This window comes from Carcharhinus amblyrhynchos, chromosome 11, assembly GCF_965287045.1.
Source record: "Carcharhinus amblyrhynchos chromosome 11, sCarAmb.v2.hapA, whole genome shotgun sequence".
Taxonomy (NCBI): Eukaryota; Metazoa; Chordata; class Chondrichthyes; order Carcharhiniformes; family Carcharhinidae; genus Carcharhinus; species Carcharhinus amblyrhynchos.
The window spans coordinates 80,589,445-80,602,120 of NC_137334.1; the positions used below are offsets into that span (position 1 = coordinate 80,589,445).

The 12,676-nt window shown below is 39.5% G+C and overlaps 1 protein-coding gene and 1 non-coding gene across 17 annotated transcripts in view; both read left to right on the forward strand.

Annotated features, from left to right (window-relative positions):
• clasp1a (cytoplasmic linker associated protein 1a) overlaps positions 1–12,676 on the forward strand; it is a 258,110-nt gene that overhangs the window by 216,836 nt on the left and 28,598 nt on the right. For 10 of the 16 annotated variants that reach the window (XM_080199457.1, XM_080199456.1, XM_080199458.1 and 7 more), the window contains 2 exons: positions 9,001–9,151; positions 10,265–10,538. In XM_080199457.1, the coding sequence (XP_080055583.1) occupies positions 9,001–9,151; positions 10,265–10,538 (425 nt within the window). The remainder of the gene's footprint in view (positions 1–9,000; positions 9,152–10,264; positions 10,539–12,676) is intronic. The other 6 variants (XM_080199468.1, XM_080199470.1, XM_080199469.1 and 3 more) reach the window with 1 other exon arrangement.
• LOC145350425 (U2 spliceosomal RNA) lies at positions 11,181–11,373 on the forward strand. The gene has a single exon (XR_013888203.1). It is a non-coding gene; the product is annotated as a U2 spliceosomal RNA (small nuclear RNA).

Consider the following 12,676-nt stretch of genomic DNA (forward strand, 5'->3'; position numbering starts at 1 on the left):
ATTATTATTGGTCACTGAAAAATTACTGTAAGCCATTGAGGGGTTTACCACAAGTGTGGTGTTCCTCTCAACCTTGTGCAACTAGTGGTAAATAAATGAAAAATGTATCTGCTGATAACTGCAGTGGTTTATGTTCATGGTGAATGTAACTGACGTTGTATGGTGAAAGTGTCTGATTTTTTTTGTACATAAAAGGGATGTAGTTGTTGTGAATTGGTTGCTTGTCTATTTTTGTACATAAATGTTAGGCTTCTCATAACAGTGCCCAAGTATGCATATGTGCTAGAACGTGGACAGTAAAGGCCTTTAGTCACATTTTTCTGAAGTATTTATCAGATCTTAATTACCTCTAATGTTTAATGTTAACGATTTTGATACTAGATATCAATGCATGGAAGTTGATGAAGTTAGGTAAAGTAGGGGAGAATTACATGAGATGAGATGCAGTTTAAGGCATCATAGTTGAGGGCGTTTGGTAGCTGTGTATGCTTGGGAAGCCACCAGCAGATTTTTATATTCATTCATGGGATGTGGATGTCTGGCTGGCCAACATTTGTTGCCTATTCTCAATTGCCCTTGAACCGAGAGGCTTGCTAGGCCACTTCAGAGGGATTTTTTTAAGAATCAACCACCTTGCTGCAGGTCTGGATTATCATACAAGCCAGACCACACAAGGACATTATGAATCAGGTTTATTTGTAATGACAACCAACAATGGTTCTATGGTCTTTAGACTTTTAATCCCAGATTTTTATTGAAGCCAGGTATCCAGAGCAATTACCCTGAGTCTCTGGATTACCAGTCCAGTGACAATACAGTGATGGAGGGTCGAAGGCTGGATGGAGGTGACAGTGTTGTGAACAGGAGTTTGTGATGATGAAGTAAGGACGGAAATGGATGATTTTGGTAATGAATTGGTTGTGAGATTTGAATCTCTGTTCAGGGCTGAACCGATCCTGACAATTGAATCATCTTGAAGTGTGGAGATCCTGATGGGATCGCGAACAGAGACACCCCAAATTATAATGCAGATTTGCACTAGGGATTATTCACAGAATAATATTTGCGTCCCTCCAAGGTTGAACTTTGAGTTTTATGCATGTAAATGTAATAAATATACAGGTATATGGCAATATAATAGATTAGATTAGCAGTCTATCAGCTGTTTTAGCAGAATTTCATCAATGGTTTTTGTTAGAGGCTGTAATGATAGTTTTTAAATACAACAAGAAACCATCATTCCTCATAGCCAAACAAAGTAACAATGGGGTCAAAATGATTTATTAAACTATAGCCAGCTATAGGACTCTGAAAGTCCATTCAGAGTGAAAAATTCAGAGATACAAAGGCAATTAAAGTCTCAGATTCAATTACAAGTAGTTAGCATATACCAATAGATGTATAGGAGTTATCTCTATCCAATCAGAGTTCGGGCTACATCATGCATACATAAGGGTACAATGTCCAATTAAAACTATGTTATACCACCAAGAAATTGGTCTCGTTGACCAATGATAACTCAACTCCCTTTCCATTGTTCCTTGTTCCTGTTTGCCCATGAGAACTGCAGCTGCACATCATTCAATTAGATAATCCTTGACCTTTATCTGAGCTTACTGTAATTGTTTGCATGTAGCTTTCCCTGTGTGACTGAGGTTCAGCCTGCAGCTTATGTGATTTTTAAACTTGTATGATTTTTAATCCTTTCTGTTTTTAAAATGGAGGTGGTAATGATCACTCAAATTAACTCAAATGGATTTACAAATTGTCAGATAGAATTCCTTTAGGAGGCACAGTCCTGTACTCAGGAGATATAAACAAGGATGGGTCACTTACAGGTTATGGACTGCTTACAAGTATAAATTTATCATTAGTGCTAAAAAGGGACAAGTTTGAATATGGAAAGCCTTCCCAAGACTTGGCCATGCAGTGACCCAAAGTTGTAATGTAGCCAAACATGTCAATATGCCGGATAATCAAAGGTGCCCAGTTCAGGAATTTAGCTGATTGTTTTATTTATGAGAACTCTGCTGCACTACCAGCCCATTTGTTTAATGCTTTCATTTGTTGGGAATTTGTTTGTACTGTATAAAATTTTATAGACAGAGTTTACTGACTTATTGTAGTCTTCTATATTAATTTCCAAATGTACTTCTGCCCATATGAACTGGAGCTTTATTAAACATTTAGCCCTACAGGGCCACAGCAGCTAAATAGATGAGTGTTGACTAAGGAAGAATTTGGGGGCAATTCTCCCATCCCACTGCGCTTAAAAAAAAGCTAAAGAATTATCCAATTCTCTGGCATGATTTAAAGGTTAAAGAAATGATATAAATGCAAGATAATCAAGATGATTCGCAGCCAATGAATATTTATCTGAGCTTTATTCACTGCTGGATTAAAAGTAGTCAGTGCAACCAATTTACACGGCATAAATCCAAAATCATGATCAGTTATTCTTCTTTGGTAACAGTTTAGTAGTGAATGTTGGCCTAGACACTGAGAATCCCTTGTCATGAAATTTTTTACATCTGCCTTAACAGGCAATAAAGCCTCAGGATAGCATCCAGCTGAAAAATAGCATCCCCAACAATGTAGCACTCCATCACATATTTTAGTGACTGATCAAATTGTGATCAAGTCCTGGAGTGGGACTGAACCAGCAATATTCTGACTAGACCAGAGTGTTACCACAATAAAACTTCAAATGCTGAATGGATCAGAGAACTATTTTGTACTCCATAAAATGAATTCCGCACATACCATTCTTCTAAATGAACTCTAGTTATATTGCATAGTTGGATTTTTCAAAGATTTAGAATATTTAAAGTCTAATAATATCCTATTACATGAAGAACAGAATGATATTTTCACATCGTTAATTATTTGATCCCCATCCAAGTGGGATAATAGTGATGTGAAAATTTCACTCTGTATCCTCCAAATGTAAATGTCTCTCTTTATCCTACACAACTTAGTAATGTTCTCCTTCAGATTGTGCGAAATAGGGGCCAAAGATTAAATTGTTTATTCCAACATCGATGACTCTTGCATAAAGAGATGGACAAGTTAATTCTACTGGTTCTCACATGATTCTGAAGTCTAAAAATTCAAAATTAAGTATGATCAATAATCTGAAAGGACACGTGTATTACCAAAGCTTTTTGTCTTACACTTATGAGGACAATTGCACGAATGCCAAATTTCAAATGAACATAACAATCTATATAGGAGAACAGAATGTTAATTGCTCGACAAGTTTATTCAGATTTGTTGCAATATTGCCAAGCTAAAAGCAACAAGGAACTATAGTTTCCCCACACTCTTAATTCAAAATAGCACAAGGCTTGAACCTGTATCTCATGTTTGCAGGTAATGGACCCCTGTGTGAATGTATGTCGCTTCTAGCAAGTGTAAATGAGCCATGTTACGAGCTTAACATAGTATTTTATGTTGTCATTTAGTCCAGAGATAGCTCACTTGGGGATTGTTTAGCTGTCCAATCGCAAAATCACATCTAATGGTGAATAATTTGTTTTGGGTTTTGCCAAGTTGGGTTGGTTGAGTGTGATCCAGACTCTGCCTATCACAAACGGCCGAAGGAGCATGTTGTTTGATTCAATCAGTCAATTGCTGGCACGTATGGCCCAAGTACCTGGTATTATGGGACAGCCTACAGGAAGATTGATTACTCTGATCAAATCATTGATCAGTGTATCACACATGGGGTCACCTTCAGACTTGACAAGTGTCAGTCTACCTTAAGTTCGACAGACTGGAGGGGCTGATTGTGGACAAGTCCCCAGGACCGGATGGAATGCATCCGAGGGTCCTGAAAGAAATGGCGGAGGTGATAGTGGATGCCTTGGTGGTTATTTTCCAGACGTCGCTGGATTCCGGGGAAGTGCCGGAAGATTGGAAAACGGCTAATGTTACGCCGTTGTTTAAGAAGGGTGCCAGGCAAAAGGCGGGGAATTATAGGCCTGTTAGTTTAACGTCTGTTGTAGGTAAAATGTTAGAATCCGTCATCAAGGAGGAAATAGTGAGGCATTTTGAGGGGAACTGCTTGATAGAGCAGACGCAGCACGGTTTCCTAAAAGGGAAGTCGTGTCTGACAAATTTACTGGAGTTCTATGAGGATGTGTCGAGGGTGGTGGATAGAGGAGAGCCGGTGGATGTGGTCTTCCTGGATTTTCAGAAGGCGTTTGACAAGGTGCCTCACAAGAGGTTATTACAGAAGGTCAGGGGGCATGGAGTTGGGGGTAGGGTGTTAGCATGGATAGAGGACTGGTTGTCAAATAGGAGTAAAAAGTCTGACAACACCAGGTTTTAGTCCAACCTATTTATTTGATAATATACTCACAAGCTTTCGGGTTAGCCCCTTCGTCAGGTGAACTCTCCATTCACCTGACGAAGGGACTAACCCGAAAGCTTGTGAGTATATTATCAAATAAATAGGTTGGACTAAAACCTGGTGTTGTCAGACTTTTTACTGTGTTTATGCCAGTCCAACGCCGGCATACCCACATCATGTCAAATAGGAGGCCGAGAGTGGGGGTCAATGGGTGCTATTCGGATTGGCGGATGGTGACTAGTGGAGTGCCCCAGGGGTCGGTGCTGGGGCCTCAGCTATTTACCATTTATATAGATGATCTGGAGGAGGGAACCGAGTGTAGGGTGTCGAAATTTGCTGATGACACCAAAATTGGTGGAAAGGCAAATTGTGCGGAGGGTGGGGAGAGTCTACAGAAGGATCTAGATAGGCTGGGCGAATGGGCCAGGAAATGGCAAATGGAATTTAATGTTGGTAAGTGCGAGGTGGTCCACTTTGGTAGGAATAATGGTAGGAAGGATTATTACTTACGTGGCGAAAAACTGCAGCAGGCGACGGTGCAGAGGGACCTCGGGGTCCTTGTGCATGAGTCGCAAAAACCCAGCTTGCAGGTGCAGCAGGTGGTCAGGAAGGCGAATGGGATGCTGGCTTTCATCGCGAGGGGGATTGAATATAAAAGTAGGGAGGTCTTGCTGCGGCTGTATGGGGCGTTGGTGAGGCTGCAGCTGGAGTACTGTGTGCAGTTTTGGGCGCCGTACTTGTGCAAGGATATTTTGGCCTTGGAGGGAGTGCAGAGGAGGTTTACTAGGCTGATTCCAGAGTTGAGGGGGTTGAACAATGAGGAGAGGCTGAATAGATTAGGCTTGTATTCGTTAGAGTTTAGAAGAATGAGGGGAGATCTCATTGAGACGTATAAGATGATGAATGGGATGGATAGGATAGAGGTGGAGAGACTCTTCCCGCTCAGAAAGGATAGTAGAACTAGGGGGCACAGCCTCAAGATAAAGGGGGGGCGGTTTAGAACAGAGTTGAGGAAGAACTTCTTCACTCAAAGGGTGGTGAATCTCTGGAATTCTCTGCCTGTTGAAGTGGTGGAGGCTGCCTCGCTAAATATTTTTAAGACGCGGGTTGATGGGTTTTTGATGAGAGAGGGGATTAAGGGTTATGGGGAGAGGGCGGGAATGTGGAACTGAGCCACGACAGATCAGCCATGATCTTATTGAATGGCGGGGCAGGCTCGAAGGGCTAGTTGGCCTACTCCTGCTCCTGTTTCTTATGTTCTTAAGTTAGCCTGGACAGGCAAATTATCTCAAAAAGTTTGATCAACAGGTTAAGCAAGTCAGTTCTTGCTGCTACTATGCAGTAGCTACACAAATGTTATTTTCCACAAACAGGATCCTGCCATCATTTCAAAAAGTGTTTTGTCTACCGTATAATTGAGCATCAGCTTGCATGAATTTCAGTGCCTGTGCAATACCAGGTACATGTGCCATATGACCCATTGATTAGCTAATCCAATCAAACAGCCATCTGAGCAATGTACTGAAATGCAATCGGGGACTAAACTTCGAATAATTTAATCGTTTCAGGATAGAATGAGTGCAAGGTAAAAGCTTCGGCAAATTTCTCTTTTTAGAAACATTAAAATTCTGCACTACCAAGTAATTGTTTATGATCAACAATACTTAATTTGCAATAGGTCTGTTTTCCATTATTTTGCCAAATGTAGTGTTAAATAACATTTTCTGACATTTACTTTGCAATGTATTGAGTTGAGAGAACATCGAACATTTTATTTTGCCCCTTGGTTTTAATTCATCCAAAAGTCAAGGGTCCTATTCCAAGTTAGTTTCCAAAGCATTAACCAGTTCCTTGATGGTATATCAAAGTCATAGTTTTGGTAACATTGGACACCAGGTGTAATGACATTATGCCCATAATGGAAAAGCCTGTAAGATGTGGATTAATAGAGATACTTAGATGTTCAAGTATCAACATCCCTCAATGTAATTTAAAGCAAATAAGGCCACACAAAAGGCCATTAGTTTTGTAAGAGGGGCATAGAATACAAAAGTGAGTAATAAATTTTTTCACACAGCTGATTAAGCCATTGGTAAAATACTACAGACCATTTTGGGCAATATATTATAGATAAGGTTTAAAACTATAGGATATATACAGCACATATTCACCAGAATGAAGTCAGGGATGGGGAGCTATAATTATGAGACTCTAAAGATACTGGAGCTGTTTCCACAGGATCAGAGAAGACTAAGGGAGTTGCAAGAAGATTTCAAAATTAAGAGCCCTAATAATGTGTAGGGAAAGACTATTCCATGAACATGAGAGCAAGGAATTCACAAGGAGCTGGGTATTGGGACTATATCTTGATTCATGTAGAAAACTGGCAGAAGCATAATGGGCCAAATTGCCCCACACCTGATTTGGTTCCAGCATCTACTGCAGTTTTCCACCAAAAACATTTAGTTCATGATTGTGCGTGTACTCAGACTGCTGCGTCTGTGTCACATAAGATCCTGGAGTATACAAATGTGCTGACCTATGTGAAGGTACATCTTGACCAGTTATAATGAGGAAAGTTGACATGGTTGGACACAAAACAAATGTGTTTGAGGTAGTTTGTGGATTTTGTGTCTGAACTAATCAGCAATTCTATTCCCAGAGATAATTCTGGAATTTGAATATTTATGATGGGACTCTCAAAGATAGTGAAGTCAGTCAAAAAGTTAAAAGATGCTGTTGGTTATATGTGAGAATTTTTTTTCAAAAGTAAAAGTATATCCAACAACTCTGGATTCAGCATCCACTAAACATGGAAGAGGATGCATTTCAGACTGAAAGGATGGAATTTATTGATGTTTAAGGACAAATTCTTGTTGCTTTCTTGGAGTATTGAAGAATGCAGTCCTCTACAGCAAAACAATGGGATGAATTAGTTGGTGCAATATTGAGTGGGGTGCCCAAGGTGTGGATGGGGCATTTGAAATCTTAAGTAAAAAATGAAGGGCTTCTTAGGAAGGTAATAAAAATAAATCTGACAAAACAGGTGGGCAGAAGGGTTTAGGAACATAATTGAAAATTGTTTTTGATTCAAGAGAATGATCTGTAATCAGTTGCAGACAAGGCAGTGGACCAATCTGACAGTTATGTACCAAAATGTCACTTCTATCCAAGCCCAGGCTGCGATTTGTTCGGTTCCTGGTTCAAGTATACAATTGGTTGAACAGATTGGTGGAATGGGTAGTGTTCTCTGAAGTTTGGTTAAAGTTCAGGATGTAGTTAAGCATGGAGTTGAATCCCACCATGGCCAGGAGTACAGTGATTGTTAGTTCTCCTTCATGGCTGCTGAACAGATCCCTTTAGGTGGACAATTGGCAGCTGAAATTTAATGTGGGGACCTGGATGTTGTTTAATTTGCCCACGAAAAGGGAAGATTTACAGGGTAAGGGAGTGCTCCTTCAGGGGGCCAGCACAGAAAACACAAGCTAAATGGCCTCCCTCACTGCTGTAACCATTTTCCACGATTGACAGACTTACGGTCTCTATTTCTGAAACTTGAGTGAAGAAATATCCTGGCTCAAAATGCTCCCTGAAATTTGCTTTAGTGCTAGTTTGCACCACTGCAGCAGAGTTTGTGAAATACGTTTTTTAAAAAATAAAATGCCTGGGTTCCTTCTGTAATACTATTCAGTGTGATTTCTATAATTTGAGAAAAAAATGAATGCAATAAAGGCTATGAAAATCGTTTGATGCGAAAACCCATGAGATGAAAAAATTTGTAAAACCTCACTTGCACTTGCACACTGACAGTCTGAAATGTTATTTATGTTATGCCAGTCTCTGTTGCCCTTGTATGTTTGTATGGTATTGGCTAGAGTGGAGTAAATCTGCTGCTGCTTGCTTGGATGAGGTGTTCTCTGTTTGCTATTCTGCTTCTATTAATGTTTTGAAATTTTTCTTCAGTAAAGCATGACCAAAAGCCACTCGGAATATGGTTTTCTTTCTCTTTTTTGCCTTTCTCGTTCTTTCTCTTTCTCTGACCACACTGTGACTGCAGTCGATACTGGGGTTGGAGTGCAGATGGGCTGTCAAAGCATCCCCCCACCCCTTCTCAACCTCACTCCATCCCCACAGTTCCTACCCACAAGACCTTCCGGCGTTCTTACTCGCCCAGGTAACTAACCCCCTATCCACGTCTGTTCAAAATGCCTTATGTCATCAGGCAACTCTTATTTTGGGCTTCAGCATGGTTTGTTGTATGTTTTGAGTGGCTATAACTTTTGTTTGCTGTACTTCATTGCCATTTTAAAAAAATTAATCTTCATCTTTCTTTCAACTAATTACAGCTTTGTACTTAATCATGAATGTGAGCCATCACAATTTTGAATGCGTCATCACAGCTGAACATTTTTATTAGCGGTGGGGTAACTGATCAGCAGCAAACCATTTTACTGTAATTCAACAATTACTCTTATCTTGAATAATTGAATGCAATGTCACATGCCGGCACAAGCACGATGGGCTGAATGGTCCCCTTCTGTGCTGTATCATTCTATGATTCTGTGTTACCATATTTGAAGTATTTCAGTTATAAACTCAGAATATACTATGTGCTTTGGATTACTCACTGGCTATTTTGTTTATAGCATGTTGGACTATGACACAGAAAACCTTAACTCCGAAGAAATTTATAGCTCTCTTCGTGGGGTCACACAAGCCATCCAGAACTTTAGTTTCCGCAGTCAAGAAGATTTGAATGAACCAATTAAAAGGGATGGAAAGAAGGACTGTGATGGTGTAAGTACCCACTTCCAAATTTGTCATGAGTTACTCCTTGGTTATGCATGCAATTGGCTTAATAAGGGTACTGGGGCAGAATAATGACATCTATTTATTTTTGCCGCGGCACAGGAACATTCATTGCAGTGTTAAGGCAAGCCTTCTTGTGACAGTAATAAATTAATTTTAAATTTATATACTTTCACTTAGTGTCCTGGGGAAGTCAGGAATTCCATCAACGCAGTACCCTTGGCCTGTCGTATAGGTTTTTTGATAAAGAATGGATGGTCCCTTTTAATATCACTTTATCTTTTTCCTGTTTGCTGACCTTACCCTGCCAGTAGCGCCGACTATTAAGCATGACGCTAATGGAGTAATTTGCTGCAAAGTTTTGTTAGCAAATCTTTGCAGCAATGGATGCAATCATAAATGAAAGATTCCATCCTGATTAACACGGGACACAAATAGTACACGTTGAGCACCATTAAATACTGGGAAATCTGGTTTGTCAGATTTTAAAGCATGTGAAGGATAGTAGAAAATGGTTTGGTGTGTATTGGGATGAATTTTTGGTCTTTTTGTTTATTATAAGTGATTTTTTTTTTAAGCCCTTTTGTCTACTGCTAAGAATTTCTTGTGTTTCCACTGTGATTGTAAGAGGCAGTCATTGCTAATTTACTACTTCTCTCCATAAGATTTGAATTGATATGTTCCTGCTATTTGTTTTAGGTGATAATGTCAATGGCTTCCCAACTCTGAAAGAAATAACATGCTATCTCTATGTTGAATGTTATTTTTCAGTATAATGCCACATAATTATGATGGCCATTTAGCATATTTTGTGTACCTCCTGAAGATAACCATTGATGTAAACTAGCAGCAAATTAATAAAGATCCCGTGATTCTGCAATTAAGTAGTGTTGCTTCAAACTGAATGCACTGGAAGCCCTTACATCCAAGTTGTTGAAACCCTAGCTTCAAGCTCTTTAAAATGCATATGCTTGTTTTGATTTTAAATAAAACTCTCAAACCAAAATGCAAAATTTTGGAAGATTGAGATAATCTGGTTCTTATCCTGCTCTTTGTGAGCTGTACTTTTATGAAGTGTTAAATTGTCTCTTGGATTTTTAGGAATTCTTTGTATACCATTTGTTAAAGGTATCAAGGGATGGTGGAATTGCATCACCGTCCTCTGACATTCGTGGAGGAGGTGAACCTATGGAAGGAGGAAGAACTGCTCTTGATAACAAAACGTCTTTGCTTAACACTCCGCCACCACGCTCTTTCTCTGGACCTCGGACTAGGGAATACAATCCATATAATTATTCGGATACAATCAATATGTTTGACAAGACAGCCCTCAAAGAAGCTATGTTTGATGATGATATGGAACAATTCCGTGATGGTGAGCTTCTTGTACAATATATCTTAAATAATTTTGGCTTCATGTAGTATGACTTGATTAGATGGTATGGTGCAGATAAGCAATTCATTTAATGTCAATTAACAATCATTTTGCGCAAAATGATATGACTGTTTCTCTGAAATAACATACAAACAACTTGTTAGTGTAAATAAGTAACAGTGGAGCAATATCTTACAAAGTGCTCTGTCATTGAGCTAATAGTAATCTGTTCAATTAATGTTGATCAACATCGGCCAAAAAATGGACCTGAAGTTGGTTTGGGTGTAATTGAAATAGTAAAGCAAAATAACCTGTACAAGATAGTTTACCTGCGCCTGCCTCATGTTCAATCAGTAAAAAGTCTGACAACACCAGGTTTAAGTCCACCCGATTTATTTGATAGTAAACTCATATAAAGCACAGTGCTTTATATGCTCTGTCTGAGGCCAGAACTCTCCATTCACCTGAAGAAGAGCTTAACCTCGAAAGCTTGTGAGTTTACTATCAAATAAATTGGTTGGCCTTAAACCTGATGTTGTCAGACTTTTTACTGTGTTTACCCCAGTCCAACGCCGGCATATCCACAACATGTTCAATCAGTCAGAGCTCTGCTTTCATTGTTTACGTTTAAGCCAAAGCAGCATTGCTTCTCAGCCTTTTGGCTAAGATCAAGTGTAGTATCGACGTGCTGTGCTTGGTTGGAGTCATACGGTTATGTTGTGGCTTCATGTGAAGCAATTTTTAAAAGTGGCATCTTTTGGCTAAGATGCAAATGAGATTGAGCCTTGGAGAAGACGCAGTGCCTGCTCCAATCGGTTTGGATCTTGTAGATCAAGCCCAAGACAGGAAGTGGTGAGCTTGTCATGTCAGCTTGGATCTGGAATATCTCACTTACTGAGACTCTGAATTGGATATAAACAAAAAAAAGCAGCATAATATTAAGAGATTTGCAGAGTTAAAGTTGCTCCTAGATTTGAATGACTTGCCTCTCTTGGAAAGTGATTTGCATTCCCCTCTAGCTGTTATGTACATTGCACGTGAAAAGTTACTTTCCCAATCAGGGGGTCTACTTAATGGTGCATCAGTACGCATTCGGTTACCTTGAACTGTATTTGTGGATACGGACATACTATGAGAGAACTGGTTTAAGCACAACATAAACTGATTGGACAGATATTTGCCCCGATAAGAGATTTAGCTCACAGTGCTTTGCAGCGGATTTTAAATTGGACTTTTAGACCATCTGGAGAAGATGCATGTAGTCAGGAAACAAATCTGCTTGGTTTTGACAGGCTCTGAATGAACAATTCTAAAGTATAAATGACCAAATCAGTGGTATAAATGTGATGTTATACACTTCAATTTGAAAATAAGGCAGATTCACGCATAACATTCTGTTCCAAGACCTTTGCTTTAATGTGAGATGAGTTCTGATTACATTAGATAGTATTCTGTAATTCTAATTAAGCAAAAATATGATTTCATATTAATATTGGTGGACTGGGGTCTAGTACAGAAGATTGCAGTAGTCCACAAATTAAACTATTTTTAGCCCTCCTTTCCAGCTATTTTTCTAACCCTTCTTTCATCGCTCCTTGAAATGTTGATAGCATGTTAGGATACAGTTCCACAAGTGCAGAGTGTCCTGTCATACCTTGCCAAAGTGTCCATTCTTCATGGGTGAAGGTAGACGATTAATGGTGTGTTATTACTGAGTCAATCTTGCTGTCACCCGACATCCACCTGCATTCTACCAGCAATGGACAACAATCAGAAGCATGAACCTATCTAAATTTCTCTCTCCCACTTCCTTGGGCACCTCTGTGGCTGCTCTGGATAAGACCGGTGAGGCCAAAGCTGGTGTTTCATAGTTTGTATAGCTCAGTTCCCTCCTGTTTTAATCAGGTGAGGCATTGAGTGGCCCTATTCATTTTCTAACAAGTTAGTTCGTTGGTGGGAACTCTGGGTGCATTTAATTCTTCACTGGTAATGTTCAATACATGAATAAATTCTGTTATGTATTGAGTGCTACAATGACTTTTGAGTGAGTGCACTATGTGCTAATAAATGCACACTAATTGTTTGCAACATTTGCTCGATCAAGTAATGATGCAATTACTTGCTTATTTAAGCCTTTT